The sequence below is a fragment of the Osmia bicornis genome, chromosome 4 (genome assembly GCF_907164935.1).
Source record: "Osmia bicornis bicornis chromosome 4, iOsmBic2.1, whole genome shotgun sequence".
NCBI classification, from domain to species: domain Eukaryota; kingdom Metazoa; phylum Arthropoda; class Insecta; order Hymenoptera; family Megachilidae; genus Osmia; species Osmia bicornis.
The window spans coordinates 8,986,871-9,003,655 of record NC_060219.1 but is presented as its reverse complement, the minus strand read 5'-3'; the positions used below and the strand labels follow the sequence as shown (position 1 = coordinate 9,003,655).

At 39.1% G+C, this 16,785-nt stretch overlaps 3 protein-coding genes across 4 annotated transcripts in view; 2 read left to right on the top strand and 1 right to left on the bottom strand.

The window, feature by feature from the left end:
- The first annotated feature begins 421 nt into the window (after window positions 1-421).
- On the top strand, window positions 422-5,534 carry LOC114873281 (dosage compensation regulator). Of its 2 annotated transcripts, XM_029181456.2 has the most exons (10): window positions 422-549; window positions 641-839; window positions 904-1,402; window positions 1,837-1,883; window positions 1,954-2,195; window positions 2,301-3,939; window positions 4,010-4,377; window positions 4,446-4,715; window positions 4,783-5,028; window positions 5,103-5,534. In XM_029181456.2, exons 2-10 carry the CDS (start codon window positions 761-763, stop codon window positions 5,430-5,432), a joined length of 3,720 nt encoding a protein of 1,239 aa, XP_029037289.1. In that variant the 5' UTR covers window positions 422-549; window positions 641-760; the 3' UTR covers window positions 5,433-5,534. The 2 variants fall into 2 exon arrangements, with proteins under 2 accessions (XP_029037289.1, XP_046141420.1); XM_046285464.1 differs by lacking the exons at window positions 422-549; window positions 641-839; window positions 904-1,402 and adding an exon at window positions 1,425-1,749.
- A 135-nt stretch (window positions 5,535-5,669) lies between these two features.
- Window positions 5,670-9,585, top strand: LOC114873286 (CD151 antigen-like). Its single transcript, XM_029181463.2, has 5 exons — window positions 5,670-6,041; window positions 6,137-6,319; window positions 6,398-6,568; window positions 6,634-6,723; window positions 6,795-9,585. The coding sequence occupies exons 1-5, from the start codon at window positions 5,808-5,810 to the stop codon at window positions 6,939-6,941; spliced, it is 825 nt and encodes a 274-aa protein (XP_029037296.1). The 5' UTR covers window positions 5,670-5,807; the 3' UTR covers window positions 6,942-9,585.
- Window positions 7,126-16,785, bottom strand: part of LOC114873280 (teneurin-a) — a 447,603-nt gene continuing 437,943 nt past the window's right edge. Inside the window, 5 exon segments of the mRNA XM_029181455.2 lie at window positions 7,126-12,962; window positions 13,032-13,215; window positions 13,295-15,285; window positions 15,356-15,578; window positions 15,657-16,753. Of these exon segments, the coding sequence (XP_029037288.2) occupies window positions 12,001-12,962; window positions 13,032-13,215; window positions 13,295-15,285; window positions 15,356-15,578; window positions 15,657-16,753 (4,457 nt within the window). The 3' untranslated portion in view covers window positions 7,126-12,000.

The following is a 16,785-nucleotide window of genomic DNA, read 5'->3' as shown; positions in this document are numbered from 1 at the left end:
TCAAGGTGAGGTTGGGTTTCCACAGTTGGTATAACAGTTGTTAGTCACTGAATCAGTTCAAATATCAGGTGAAATGTCGAGAATGGTAAATGATGAAGGTTAGGGTTTCCTAGGAAAAATTCCTAGGGAAAATGGCAATTCGCCCCGCTCCGTAGATTTCCACGGGTTCCCGCATAAACATATGTCTATGGGTTCCCGGGTACCTGGATCCGCAGCTCACCCACACCTATGTATGTACATATACCTGCCGTCACCAGAGTCCATACCTAAGCCGCGCAGGTTGGAAGATGGTGGGGGAACTCAGTGAGCTCTCCGCGAATCGCTTTCCACTTCGTTTGGGAGTATCGCCAATCAGGGCGAAGATGCGCACTGGAGATGCGCGAAGAACGAAAATTGGTCTCTTCGCAGTTATGGACTTTGGTGAATTGCGGTATAGAAAAGTCTGCTTTGCTCAATATTTTATGCCGATATAATTTTGTTTTTTACTCATAGATTATTTTGTGTTATAACAAATGTTTGTTATATACAACCAAATATAATATAATTAATGTATGTATATATGTAAAATATGTTTAAAACTCATACTAGAGTTTGTAATGGAACATATTAAATAACTAGTAGTTGCCTTTGTTTCCGATAGATGCTGTCTAATGTCTAATCAGTGTTTACGAATTTACTACTATATAGTGTCGGTTATATTATCAATTTTACCTATTAAATATTTGAAACGTACCCCTTGGAGTACTAATAAAAGTTAAAGATGGGTGATATAAAATCTTTTCTGCATCAATGGTGTACAAAAAATGGCAAAGAACCACAATTTGATGTGAGACCAACAGGTATTGTACAATTATTTTGTAAGCAATGTAATGTTAAAAATTACTTAATTCTATTATTTTGTAGGGTTGAAACATAGACAACGTTTCCTATGTGAGCTACGTATACCTGGATTTGATTATGTAGGTGCAGGAAATTCAACTAACAAAAAAGATGCTCAAGGCAATGCAGCTAGAGACTATGTTAATTATTTAGTCCGTACAGGACATGTAAATGCTAATGATGTTCCAAAAGATACAAACAATCTTCAACCATTTGATGCAGTACCTATTAAAGTGGAAGCTCAGAATCCTACAACAAAATCTGTGTTTCAAGATGGAATGGGTCCTAACGATATAGGACATGCATATAGAGTATATAATGAACATGGTCAAGGCAATTATACGTACATGGATAGAATAGCAGACCAGAAAAGAGTTGAAGATGCAGAAGATGTTGATGTAAATTCTGGAATTCATGGAAATTGGACTATAGAAAATGCTAAATCAAAACTTCATCAATTTATGCAAACTAATAAAATTAATACTGATTATAAATATACCCAACTTGGTCCAGATCATACAAGGTATGAACTGTTTCAATGTAGCCATTTACTGTAGCACTGGGTGGATTTGTCACTGCAACATAATTCTACTTGAAGTCTCAGATTACACTAAAGATTTATTACAACATAATAAGAAGCAATTGCACAAGTGATTTCTGTACCATTTGAAATTCCACAAGACCATTTTGAAGTACACCGTTCATTTATATTTAATGCTGGTACAAGAGAAAAAATTGTTTCTCTTGTGCACAGATGGAGATGATGTTTAACCAGAACTTCTATTGAAATGATTCAATAACAGTTTTGGTGCAGTCACTTACAATAACTTACTGCAATGTGCTCCAATGTGGTCTTGAAAAATTTTAAATGTAAGTTGAATTTATGTTGTGATTGTTTTTTATTATGTATATTGTATACATAGAATATTAATAATACAAGTACAAATTTCTGTATAGGAGTTTCATGGCCGAAATGACGTTTTATGTAAAACAGCTTGGGAGAGGTATGTTATTAAATAGCTTAATTATTTATATGAACTTCACAATAAAAAATTTTAACAAAATAAATTTTAGACATTACTGGTCGGGAAACTGGTTCGAATAAGCAAACTGCATCAAAAAGTTGTGCTTTATCTCTTGTCAGACAGTTATATCATCTTGGTGTTATCGAGGCATTTAATGGCACTTTAAAAAAGAATAAAGAAGCAGAACAAATGAAACCATATCCAGTTAAAATTTCACCAGAATTAATCAATCAAATATATGATGTTCTTTCAAGTTTAAACGTAACACCCATTTCCGTCAAATCGGTTGAGGTAATTTTTAGTGGTTATCAACATTAATGTTATTCTTATTACAAGTTATGCCATGTTATAATTTTATATATATGATTCATTTTACAATGCAAATTTATATTATAGGAATCAGTTCAACAACAGGAAGATCAATCTACCAATGCTGTTTCTCTATTAACAAATCAAGTATTGGATGACTTTATTTCATCTGTACCACAGCCTGCTGGTGTAGTAAGTTGGTCTCCTCCACAACAAAATTGGGATCCATGGACCGGTTGTAATATAGACGAGGGACCACTTGCTGCAATGACTTTAGAACAGTTGTCAGAAGATTTACTATATGAGCAACGTGAAAGACTGCAACAAGATGTTAATCTTCAACAGATTATTAAAGAAAGATCTACTTTGCCAGTTTTCTCGATGAAAAATGAAATAATGAATGCTATTAATGAAAATTCTATTATTATTATTCAAGGAAACACAGGTTGTGGTAAAACAACTCAAGTATGTCAGTTTATTTTAGACGATTACATTGCATCCGGTCAAGGTGCATTCTGTAGTATTGCAATTACGCAACCCAGGAGAATATCTGCTGTATCTGTAGCTGATCGGGTTGCCACAGAAAGATGTGAAAATTTAGGAGAGTCTGTTGGTTATTCTGTACGATTTGAATCTGCTTTACCAAGACCTTATGGTAGTATAATGTTCTGTACTGTTGGTGTACTTTTAAGAAAATTAGAAGGTGGTTTAAGAGGTGTATCGCATGTTATTGTTGATGAAATTCATGAACGAGATGTCAATTCTGATTTCATTATGGTCGTTCTTCGTGACATGATTCATATGTATCCAGATTTACGAATTATTTTAATGTCTGCTACAATTGATACAACACTATTCAGCAACTACTTCAATAATTGCCCGATAATAGAAGTACCAGGCAGATCATTCCCTGTTCAACGATATTTTTTAGAAGATTGTATACAATTAACAAATTTCGTACCACCTATGGATTCCAAGAAACGTAAAAGTCGGGATACAGATGATTTACCAACAGATGGAGAACCAGAGGAAAACTTGAATAAAGTCATTGGTGAAACTTATTCTATCCAAACAAAAAATGCCATGGCACAACTGACTGAAAAAGAAATAAGTTTCGAGCTCATAGAGGCTTTACTGAGATATATCAAGGAACAAGGTATTCCAGGAGCTGTTTTAATTTTTTTACCAGGCTGGAATTTAATATTTGCGTTAATGAAACATTTACAACAACATCCCGTTTATGGTGGACCAGAATATGTAATTATACCATTACATTCCCAGTTACCTAGAGAAGATCAACGTAAAGTTTTTGATCCTGTAGATGTAGGAATAACAAAAATTATTTTAGCAACAAATATTGCTGAAACCTCGATTACAATTAATGATGTAGTCTATGTGATAGATTCTTGCAAAGCTAAAATGAAGCTTTTTACTTCTCATAATAACATGACAAATTATGCTACTGTTTGGGCTAGCAGAACAAATTTAGAACAGAGGGAAGGTCGAGCAGGACGTGTTAAACCGGGATTTTGTTTTCATTTGTGCTCTAAAGCACGGTTTAATAAAATGGATGAACATATGACCCCGGAAATGTTCAGAACGCCCTTACATGAATTAGCATTAAGTATTAAACTATTAAGATTAGGTAGTATTGGAAAATTTTTATCGAAAGCAATTGAACCACCTCCGATAGATGCTGTAATTGAAGCCGAGGTCATACTACGTGGTATGTTACTTTAACCAAATATTTATATTAAATATTCATCCTTATGTTGACTGTTTTATATTTATTGTAGAGATGAAGTGTTTAGACAAAAATGATGAATTAACACCTCTAGGTAAAATATTGGCTCGATTGCCTATAGAACCACGTTTAGGTAAAATGATGATTCTGGGTTGTATGTTTCGAGTCGGTGATGCACTCTCTACAATGGCTGCGAATAGTACAACATTTCCAGAAGTATATAATATGGGACCTGATGTAAGGCGTTTATCCGCACAGCAAAAATGGTTTGCCGGTGCGAGATATAGTGATCATGTAGCAATGTTACACGCTTTTCAAGCATGGGAAGAAGCTAGACTAGGTGGAGAATATGCGGAGCAAACATTTTGTGATTCCAAAAATTTAAGCATGCCCACATTAAGGATTACTTGGGAAGCTAAGGTACATTCAAACATATGCTAATTTAATTCATCATAAAAATTTATGCTAACAATATTATTTGTACATAGAACCAATTACAAGCACTTCTACAAAATGCTGGATTTCCGCAAGAAACTCTTTGCCCCACGCCATTGAATTATCAGGCTGGTGCAGATGTTCGTCTTGATACAATTACCGCACTGTTATGTATGGGTCTCTATCCAAATGTTTGTTATCATAAAGAAAAGAGGAAGGTGCTTACCACTGAATCTAAAGCAGCATTAATTCATAAGACCTCAGTCAATTGCAGTAATTTTGAACAGAATTTCCCATTTCCATTCTTCGTGTTTGGAGAAAAGGTAAAATACTCTTTGTGCGATTAGATAATCATAATTTGATGTTAATTTTTATCTTACTCTTTCGCAGATTCGTACAAGAGCAGTATCCTGTAAACAAATGACTATGGTATCGCCAATTCATTTACTATTATTTGGTTCCCGAAAAGTTGAGTACACTAACGGTGTCGTAAAATTGGATAATTGGATAAATTTAGATATGGATCCAAATCACGCAGCAGCAATAGTGGCTTTACGACCCGCTTTAGAAAGTCTTGTCGTGAAAGCCGCAAAAGAACCAGAAACTATTTTAGAATTAAGTCCAAATGAAGAAAAAGTAATATTTTATGGTAACTTCTGTTTTTCATAATATGATTGCAAATAATTACATCTTATTTTTTTTATTTGTAGGTATTAAATGTTATTAAGTCAATATGCGGAATGAATGCCTGTCGTTATAATCTAGATCAAATTACTGGTGGTGGTTTTCAATCACGAAGGCCACCAAGGGGACATTCGACAAATTTCTATTCGGACAACGGCAATCCTGCAAAAATGATGAGAATGGGTGGTGGTTTCCGTGGAAGTCCACGCGGCGGAGGTGAAGGTAGTGGTTATTCAAGAAACAGTTATTTTGGTGGATATAGAGGTGGAGGCAATAGAGGATATGGAATGCAGAATTCACGTGGATGGGGCGGTGGAAATTGGGGAGGTAGAGGAAATTTTCGCGGTCGTTTTTAGTTATAAGCTTTAATAATTCCTAAACTAGTATTTCTCTAATTATTCATGCGTAATCAGTATATTTTGCACTAATATATGTCATCTTCAAAGCAAAGCTGTAAACAAAATATGTATTATTTCTTTGTAATTATAAAATATTTATGTTATTCTTCAAAATAATAATACTTCAAAAAAATAAAGCTTGAAAGATTATTAACAGGTTGGGTGCCGCGCTGATATTATGACTTTCCTGAATTTGTTAATATGCGATGCATATGGCGTCACTGGTCATCGATGATCCTCGTGACACCCAACGTGTTAAATGAATTCAGTGTATTTGAATGCCTGTTTTTAAGTCATTTTTTTCAATTGTTTTCTGAGCTGCATTCGGGTTGAATGACGCACATGAATTGGAACAAATTTTTCACCGGTACAACGGACGATGATCATCAAAACGATAAAGATGAAACGGAATCGGATGATGAAGAAGACATTACTGGTAGCAATGCAACTGCATCCACTGATAAAAAGCCATACTTTCTTGGAATAGGTTTCCATAAATTTTCGTCTAATCGTTTGTCAAAACGATGCATTAAATTTGTCTTTATAGTGCTCAACTCGGCAATGTTTGTGAGTGATTGAATTAAATCATAGTAGTTCCAAATTTCCTGAGTATCTGAGACTAAATAAAATTGTATAGAAATTAATAGAAAAACTAAACAAAGCTTGCAGGCATTGTTGGTAGCGTTATTTCGATATGGACACTTACAGACAATTTAATAATGTCGAGATTGATCGGTCAACGTTTATTCGTAACGACATTACTGTTAATGAGCCTAATCGCTTCTTTCGTGTCGTTGTTTGGAATTTTTGGCTTGCTTAAAAAACGAAGGAATTTTCTAAACATCGTAAGTTATACTCTCATATGATTCAACTTCCTCTGCTATAGACCATTGGTAATTTTAAAAATCTAATGTTTCTTGTAGTATGCATGGTGCTATTTGTTGTTTCTATGCGTCATATTTATTAGCGCTATAATGAGTTTCCGGATATTTGAAGAGATCATCAGGAGGATCCATACTGACATGGTCTCCTCCATCAGACATTACGATTCCTTGCCTTCAAGCAAGGAAGCTTGGGACAACACTCACAGATATGTGAGAATGAAGTTATATCTCCGCTTCAGATACTTCAAAAATGTTAAAGAAAAATTATATTTCAGTTGAAATGTTGCGGAATAAATTCCTCGAATGACTGGGCTAAATACTCCATCGACATTCCGAAAAGTTGTTGTTCCAGGAGCATCGAAGAAGTAAAATATTTATTAAAAATGATTTCCTTCTGAACCCATTATTCAATTTTCTTAAAAATTATTTTTTGCAGTGCTTACAGATGACACATGATGTATCCTATGAATCAGGATGTCTGAAAAATGCAGTTCTTTTACTGAAGTCTCACGTTCATGCAATCAGTATATCAACTGTGTTACTATTTTTAATTGCAGTAAGTGTAATCATCGTTCGCGCCTAAAATATTGCTCACAATTGAAGTTATTTTAATTTTGCAGTTATTAAATTTCCTTCTCGCGATGTGTATCCTTGCCAGAATGAATTGAAAAAAGAAAAAGAGAATAAAGTCCTACATTGCATCCAAGTGTACAAAGAGACATTTTGGTCATTAATGGAGAAGGGTTGGACGTAGTTCAATTAGACGGTTTTCCATCCAATTACAGATATATTATATCATAGCAAACATCGTGACTATTTACAATAAATACAGTCGATTAGATTATATAAATAAAATATATCGTATCGTATTAGTTTAGGTTTACAGCAACACGTGACAGTAAACAATTAGATCAGCGGCAAAGTAGCGTAATCTACTTTTAGGGTAGTGGTCGTAGTAGCTGCAGCATGACAGATTCTGCACATTCATTCTCTCTCTCTCTCGCTCTCTCTTACTTCGTTCTTAACTTTCGTTCTCTCTTTCATTCTTTCCTCTCGATAAATCACTCTCGTTCTAACGCGTGCTCAAACTTCTGTGCTGTTCCTGATTACCTCGACCTTAACCCTCCTGCACCGTTCAGGTTAAATTAACCCGAAATAATTACAATTGTTAAAATATTCGTTATTAAGCATACGATCGACAAATTTTCAACTGAAAATTATGAAATTAGTATCTTGGATTATTAGTACAATATTAATGCTATTCAAAGTTGGTCTTTCCTTCTCTTTCATTAATTTCAAAGATATCGATTAGCTTCATCATTATCACGGCAGTTAACGTATTATTATTAATACTCCCAAATTGTTTAATTCTGTTACGGATCGAAAGATATTCAATATGATAACAATTTTAACGGTGCACAAGGGTTAAAAAATAAAATATAAAAAAAAAAGAAAAAGTACGAGGTTTCGCTTCGCGAGAATTCGAGTAATAGACACCATATGGTCCGACGACGGATTCACCAAACTCGGCCACATATTACACGTATCATTAATCATTGTTTCACGTCATTTCGCGTACGATCCCGTGGTTGTTAATAATAATTGATGCGATAATAGTTAAATAGTAATGATGATCGAAACCGTTCGGTGAGACACGTCTCGAGCTGTTCTACCCCGTTAATTCCAGAAGTTTATTTATATTTATATTTATATATATATATTTATTTATTTATACGTATATTTATAGATTTATATTTATAATTGTAATTCGCGAATCGAACGCCTGCTTCTATTTAGAAAGTTTTTAGCGAAACGAGACGAAACTTCACGGAAGTTAAGAGAGCGAAACCCATTCACTCTTTTGTAATCCTGTTTCATTTTTTTAAATTTTTTTTTAAATTTTAATTCTTTCCTGTCACTTCTGTTCCTTTTTTCTATAACGATAATTAGATACTCGAAGAAGTACAGTTAGGACTGACTGATTCTTGAGACCCTGCACGTTGAATCCGTCTTTTAAAATCAGCTGGCACTGATTCGCTTAATAATTTGACACGCTCGATACTTTTCTCTTTCTTTTTCTCTCTCTTTGTCTTTTCAAAAATAGTCAATTATCCTTTGAACGCCATTGCCGATTCAACGGTAATATATGGTTACAGATTACGAATAAATGGGAATTTTGGATGAGGAAGCTGGAAAGGGTGTTTCTGGATGGGAGTCAGTAGATTCAGAGTGTTTAGATCAGACCTTTCCGTGTCATTAGAAAAATTTCTATCAATTGTGATTCAGACCTACAAAATTATACAATTATGCATCGACTAAAATGAGGCATTCGAATTTTCAAATAAAAAACTTTCATATATTGAAAAAATAATAACTAAAAAATAGTATAAAATTGTCAGTTTTAAATTAAAATTTTTCACTTGCCACTTAAATTTGTAGTATCTCTAATGACCTCTCCCATTGCAAAAACAAATTTTTAAAATCAAATTTGAAAAATTAATGTACAGGAAACGGTCCAATTCAAGTATCAAGTTGTTGCAAATGAAATGACCGATTTATTCAGAAACTTTCAACATCTGTAATCGTTCCAACAACACGAATCGTTCAAAATTACTTTTCTGCCTTGTTTTGTCAATTTTACAAGCTGAAGATTTATACAATTCACGGAATCGTGTTAGAGGTGATTAACGCCATGTCAACCAGCACCATGGAAAAGAAATGTAGAACGAAGGATATTGTTTGACCATGGGAGTCGTTTTTGGAAAGATCTGGTTTAGATGTCCACGTGTCTAAGAGCTGTGATTCGATCATCAACGATCTTTAGGTCCTTTTTCAACGTTTCGTCCTTTCACGAAAATTCGAATAACATTGGCAGCATAAGTCGGAAGGAAACGCGAAAGGACAAACATTATTTTTTTTCTTGAAGAAAGAACGCGATTCAAAATTGTTCATGTGCGATATTTAAAAAAAAAAAGAGAGCATTTTTAACCTCGTTTGGACCACTTTCAAGGATCGGTGTATAATGTTGCTCTAAACACTCGTTCAAGTCAAAAATACGTCACGAAGCTTTCCTATATTATTTCTCTTTCTCTTTTTCTTTCTTTATATATATATATATATATATATATATAATTTTTTTGTTCTTTTATACACACAGTGTAAGAAGATAATTCTTTTTTCATTTTTTTCGTTTTCTCATCTATCCAGACAGTAATGTCGTTGTGAGACTACCTATCCGTGAACGGCCGTAGTTATCTAAAGCCGTTGCAAAATATTCAATGGCGAGTATACAAACGTTCAAAGAAACCAGGGAAAAAATAACGCGTCGGGGCGATTGGAGTAAAAGAAACTGTTACGAAGTCGATAAAAGGGTAGGGAAGTATGGTTTCGTTTGAAAGGAAATAGGTGCACGTGATAGACAGGTACAGCATCGTCTCTCTAAGTGGCACGCCGTCATTTCTGGCACCTTTTAATGATCCTAATATTTATTTAAACTTTTAAATTGCAAATAAAAAACAAGGACAATCTTGGTCACTTCTATACGAGATTAAAATCAACTAAGCAATAGGAAAAAAATTTGTTCAAACTTTAACAAGTTAATTCCACTTTCTTACTATTTTTTAAACTCTTTCATAACGTCTTAGAAAGATTCCTAGGGGTCCTAGAACCATTTGAAGTAAAAATTTAATATAATATTTTGAATTAAATTCTAGCCACTTAGCCAGATAATATTGTAATTAAGGGGTATGAGGGTGGGTGAAAGGTATCGGTGCTAAATAATATTCTTACATACATAGATGTATGGTATGGCGTTCAGTACACAGCGAAAACGATCGGTACTGACGAGCATTAAATTTAGATATACACACTTAGTATTCGGTGAAGAAACATAGTTAACGTTCCGTTATTCATATCCAGCAAGCACAAATATGCAATAATATCGTGTATACGTATTATTACCGATAATGGAGTTTTTTTTAACCATTCTCTCTCACACTCACTCCTTTTTCTCACTCACTCATTGTGTGAATTTTTTTTTTTAGTTTTACTTGTTACCATCTGTCGTTCCGGGGATCTAATTCGTCCCTCGTTCACAACGATAATAACGTTTCCCTTTCGAACAACAATTCGTACGCATACGCGACATCAATTCTCGAGGAAATGGACGCTAGCGCTAAAAAGGGGGAATATTTTTTTTCTGTTAGGACACATCCATCGTTAAAAATACTTAGCCACGCTCTATGCGGTGTGTTCCGATGTCCTCTAATTATTCACGCTCACCGTTAATCAACGTTGTTGCACCGACTTGTTTTTTCTATTTTTCTTCATCGCGCGAGAAAGCACCACATTTATAATACACCTTAGTAACGCCTTTTTCCTCTTCGACTGCCTAATCGCCTGTTCTGCTTTTTTTATACCAACATACTGCAGGATTCCGTGAAAAATAGGCGTCAGGACATTGGAAATCGAGCCATAGTCTTCTGCACAGCAGCCTACTTCTTCAGATCCCATTAGGATCCTGAAGTCCTGAAGACATAATATCTTTGGACGTTGATTATTCGCGTTTCCTTTCATCTTCTTGCGCTCTATCGATCTTCGTTCACCGCCATATTGTAGGAATCCGTGAGAAATAGCCATCAGGGTACTGGAAATCGAACCTCAGTCTTCTGCATAACAGCCTATTTCTTCGGATCCTTTTGTTAGAATCCTGATTCCACAATATTTTGGATAGTGATCAGTCATCATTCGCATGGCCATTCATTGTTGAGATACGTGTGTGTTCCTTCCACGTTCATTTGCGATCCAAATTAGCGTAAGGCTAAAAGATATCGCGTGGATAAATTGATGGGTGCACACGGCTCCTCGCATGGTACATCATCGACGATCATCTTCTTTTCTTTGTCCTTATCCTATTGGAAAAAGTTTATACGTCAATGTAAAGCTATATATTGACTAGTTTCTCTCACTCGATTCGCCTCAACGACGAATGGCCAGCTTTCCTTTTCATTCTTCCTTCGCGTCTTACGTCGGATCGATGTGGTGGCGCTTCATAACTTCACCTATACCTTCGCGATTCACGTACCGTTTCCTGTCTCGCAGTCTCTTTCCTCGAAATCCATTTCTGCATAAATATCGTCCGGGTATAATTAGTCTGTTCTCGAGAAATTCGATTTCCCAAACGACCGGAACCTCCTCAGGGTCCTCTTCATTGATAACGGGACGTTTCACGTATCCATGTTCCACGAATCGTTCGACCGGTGGTCACGATTTCGCGGACAGCATCCTCGTAGGCAAATATCTGGTTAACAAAACGCCGCACGGTTCCCTTTTGAAATCCTTACACACTACACCCTATCGCGGTACAATATAATCGATATAACGTTAAATGTTTTTGGCATCTTCGAAATACACAAATAGACTTTGGTATAAAACTTTTTTTTTTTGTTTTTGATAGTGTTCAGTACGTTTATTACGCGTGTATACGGACGCCACGGCCATGCCTCGGCCCGATCCTATCCATTCTCGGATCCTTCTCCACTTCCACGTTCCGCGTCCTTTCAAAATTCCTGTTGCTTCGATTTGGACAATTCTCCTGGCATGTCAGGAGAGGAGGACAAGGTAGCTGAGTACGTGCACCGGATCTAGCAGATCTTGTCCAGCCACCAGAGTTTGCAGGTGTGAACGCCTCTCCTTCTGCGTCGTTTCTTGCTAGACGGATCGACCGCCTTCTTCACGAACCTGATGTTATACGGGTCTTCGGCTAGCTCTGGATATAGCTGGGCATCGTGGATATATTCGCCTTCGTAATTCGACGCTGACCCAGATTTCAATATCTCGTCCTGTTCAGTTACCATCCACTCGATGGTCGTTGGAGTGTTCGCCTTCAAGGCTTCGCGTTCTCTGTGCCACGCTTTGCGAATGGCGGTCGCTTTAGCGTGATGTAGCAGTCTTTGTTTCTCTTTATCGGCGGTGGTGCCATAACGAAGGTTCACCACGTAGCTGGCGCCGTGGATCTTCACGTCGATCAACGAGCTGCTGCCGCTTCCGTTCTCGCTCTCGTGGAACGTGGTGTTCACTTGACCGCCGAGTCGTTTCAATTGACCACGATCCTCGCTGGCCCTCCAAGTTTCCTCCTTGACAAAGTAGAAAGCATCCTGTTGGGCGCTGTGGACCACGAACGTGAACGGAAGGAAATAGGAGCGATTGAACACCGAAGTGAACACGTCCCCGTAGATAGCATTGGCAGTTGGCACGCTGGACACCACAGCCTGACCGTCCATGGTTCTGGACACCAAGATGCCTTTTCCAAATGGAGGATCCGAGGCTGCGCCGAGACGGCTAGGTATCAGATCGCTGGTGTCCTTCTTCAGGGCCGAACGAGGCGGCGCTGATAGGCTGACAGCGTCACCCGAGTGCCTTTGCGCGATGTGAGCCAAGAAACCGGACTGAACGCCAAGATTTCTGGTCCTCTTCTTTTTACCGAATATCGAGGTACCTGGACCGAGAGATGGCGGAACTAAACTGTCTGGCAGTTCGTCGGGGAACAGTTGCGGAGCGAGACTCTTCAGATCGTAGCCAAGATGCGACAGCCATGATATGTGATCTGAAAGATATACAATTTATTAACTATATGTGGAAAGAGTGAATGAGATGCATTTGGAGATCAATATACCTGTTGGTTGATTCGGTCTGTCTGTGTGCCTGACATCGATGGGATCGTTTCCGTTAAATCTATACAAATGTAGATGCGTTGGGGTGTTCACCCTGTCCAGTACATTCTCCCATAAAGGAGACATCCACTTACCAATCAGTGGATCATAAACTTTACCGTTCGGCATGTGTACCAATGACGTTACCTGCGAACAGAAATAACAATCAAATAAAGAAGATGTTAATCATTTTTGATAAAGAGCAACAGTAGTAATCGTGTCTCACCTGATCCAAGAGTCCACCGCAGAAATCAACAGGAAGATACAAATAGGGATTCGAATCATAAACGATATGTCCGTAGGGCGAGCGCATGATCTCTCTGATACCTTCACCATACTGACTGAAAATCATGATCGGAGTGCCACACTGATCGGTGGCGATGTAATATTTGTGTCGATAGACTTGGGCGTAAATAAGATGTCCTCTATCATCATATACCAATGACATCAGTTTACCGTCCCTTGGGCTATAAATCTGGCTCACTTCGTGGGGTCGTTTCTGATTGTTATAGAAGAACTGTGTGACGTTTCCGTAATTATCTTTTCTGGTGGCCAGACGATCGAGATGATCGTAATAATATCGTACATCGAATCGTCCTCGTTTCGCAGCTCTAACGAGGAGTCCTTTGGCATTATAGCTGAACCTCTCTTCCCTAGCGTTTTGAACAACCAATCCTCTGTTATCATACTTGTACAGACCTTCGCCAAATTTCACGATCCTGTCCATGTTATTATATTCCATGGGTATAGTGTTTCCTCGGTACGTCAGCGACAGCATGTTACCATTAGCGTCATACTTGAAACCCCATGGTTCTTGAGCCTCGACGCCGGTCAGCTGGCCATCGCAGTCCCAAGTGTAGTTCTTCACGTTGGTATAAGTGTTTACAGCGACGTTCCGCGTGTACGTCCTGGTCTGATTGATCCGTCCACGAGAATCATGGGTGAACTCCATCCTGAATACCTCCAGCTGATGAATCGTTAGCGTCACTTGGGTCTCGAGGAACCTGTCATCCGTGATTCTGGAGAACAACGCTGTGCCATCGAACACGGTGGTCTCGTTCGTCTGTGGTTTAGTGACTTTGAATTGACCTATCTGCTCCAGCATACCAGTTCTGGCACTGTAAGCCATAGTGTGAGGCGGTAACGTCTGTCCACCTATTCTACCCTGAACATTGATCAATCTGAAGTTCGAATCATAGTCGAATGTGAATTTAGCATTGCTGAGACCAGTTTTAGCTCCAAAATCAATACGTTCTTCGACGAGTAGCCCAGCACTATATTGGTAATCCCATTTATATTCCACATCTCGTTCCGAATGAATCACCTCAGAGGGTAGACCACTCTCCGTGTACCTGATCTCGCTCTTTCCGTCACCGTGTACCACTTCGGCTAACTGCCCTGAAGAATGGTACCTATAGACGATACGAGCACCGTCACCTGGAAACACAGTCTGCAGCAGGTTTCCATCGTGGCTGTAGTGTTGTAGGTATGCTCTGCTGCTACCAGGCGGTGTGTAGGTTACTCGGAGGAATCCTAGGGAAGCTTGACAGGAGAACGAGTGTTTTGTTCCTGATGGAAGAATAATGTGACGCAGTCCACCATCGTCGTCGTATTGTAGAGAAAAGTGTCTGTCGCTGGCTAGAGTGATGTTGGACAGGATGTTGAAGTCGTTGTAGGTGTAACGTTTAGTGCCATCCTGACTGTTCGTCACCTCAGCCAACTGTCCGTGTCGATCGTAGCCATAGGATTCATCAGATCCACCCCATTTCCAGCTCTCTATTCGATTGAATCTGTCGTAGGTGATGCTGAGATTGTAGCCTTGTTCGTGAGGCTGCCAGGTCAAAGGTAGTCCAGCGGGATCAAAAGTGACCGTCAGAAGAGGATTTCTCGATTTGTCATAGAAGGTCTCGCGTCTGAACGCTTGCTCGAATTCCACGCCAATCACGCGAGTGTCGTTGACCCAGATTTCTCTGTTCAAAGTCTGCTGGAAGTGGCTGACGTCACCGACCAGGTTATAAGCGGTGGTCATAGTGTTGGTTAGTTCTCCAAGCGACATTAGCTGGTAGCTCCACATAGGTAACATTTCAGCTTCCACTGGTAAGGCCGCTTCTAGCAGAGGATGCTTGGTGGTGGCTGCACTTAGGACTCTACCACCGCCAGGAAGAAGGACCTCTAGACTGCTGTTCGTGAACGCGATCGCTTTCTTGATCTTCGTGCCTGGAAATAAAGAGTTTGGCAATGTATTGCGTACTTTGTGATATCTGTGAAAGCGGATTTCTCAACTTACCATCGGTGATTGTTAGTACTTTAGACCTCTCGTTCTTCATCTTAAATTCAACGGTTCGTTGTTTGTCTCCCTTCGACAAGGCTTGAAGCGGAGCTGATACCTTAACCAACAATCCTTCGTCGTCAGACAGGTCGGAGGATAATTTCAGTTTTTCACCTGTAGGCAAGATGACGTCGGTCACACGACCCAGACTGTCGTAATTGTATATGTACGTTTCGCCGCCCTGCAGAAAAGAACAACGCGTTTTATTTCAACAATTCAATAACAATTTGATACTTTTTATAAAAAGTTTCACACTTACTCCCGATCGACTGGTAAGCAAGCCAGTTGACCCGTCATAAGCGAGGGCGATCTCAGCTCTGCCTCGCTCGGACAGTTTCTCCAAGAACCCGACCGCGGAGATTTTTAACTCTGACTTATGATCTTGCGTGTTTTCTATAGAGTTAACGACGCCGCTATAATCTCTCCAGAATTGAATCTTATTCCCAGCGCTGTCCGTCACAGTCGACAACTTCCCAAAGCTGGTGTTCTTGCTATAGAAGAACGAGTATCGAATCTTCCCTGATGTCAGATCCTTCGTGGAGATGTGTTGACCGTAACGATTGAACACGTACACCTCGTTCGAAGGTGGGAACGGTATATGAAACTCTCCGCTTTCATCGTGGTTGGGAAGATAAGGCTGAAGGGCGAGAATGTGAAGGCTACCCTGATCTGCCACGTGCAACACACCGTCCGGCGAGACTGCTAGAGCAGATATAGCAGTGAACTTCGCGTTTGAGGATAACAGAGTCTCTGTACTGCTGGTGTCATCCGTGCAAGCGCAGCTCTCTAGCTCTTTGGTGCTCGGTGTTGTATTATTGCATTCGCACTGGCCACGCAGTCTCTCCTGCTGTTGTCCAGCGAAGTGTGACATCTTCCCAGAGCTGTCTACGATCTTGATCGAGTTCACTCGATGCGAATCACTCTCTGCGATGTACAACTCGCCAGTTGGACTGAAGCTGACAGCCAACACGGAACCGAGAACCTCGTCAGGCTTCTTGGGAATGGTGGCGATCGACGAATTCACTTTCGTCAGGTCACTGTCGTTGCTGTTTCCGTTGCTGGTGCAATGAAGCGGTGTGCCAGCTACGACACGGACTTTCAGATCGCTAGTGAGCTTCAGAACTAGTCTATCGTCGATGAAGTGCAAGGAACCATCCAGAGGACTTAGGGTCAATCCCGTTGGCCATTGTAACTGAGCTTGATGCGCGGGGATAGCACCTACGCAAGGAGCTGGTGACCAATGATTATGGTGTCCATGGTGACCTACCAGAGTGTGAATGACGCCGTTAGGATCGACTGCACGGATGTTCCTTCCATCGGCAATGTACATAGTCTTGTCAGCAGCGATAGCGATTCCTGTTCATAATTTCGAAAATAAATTAGATTCT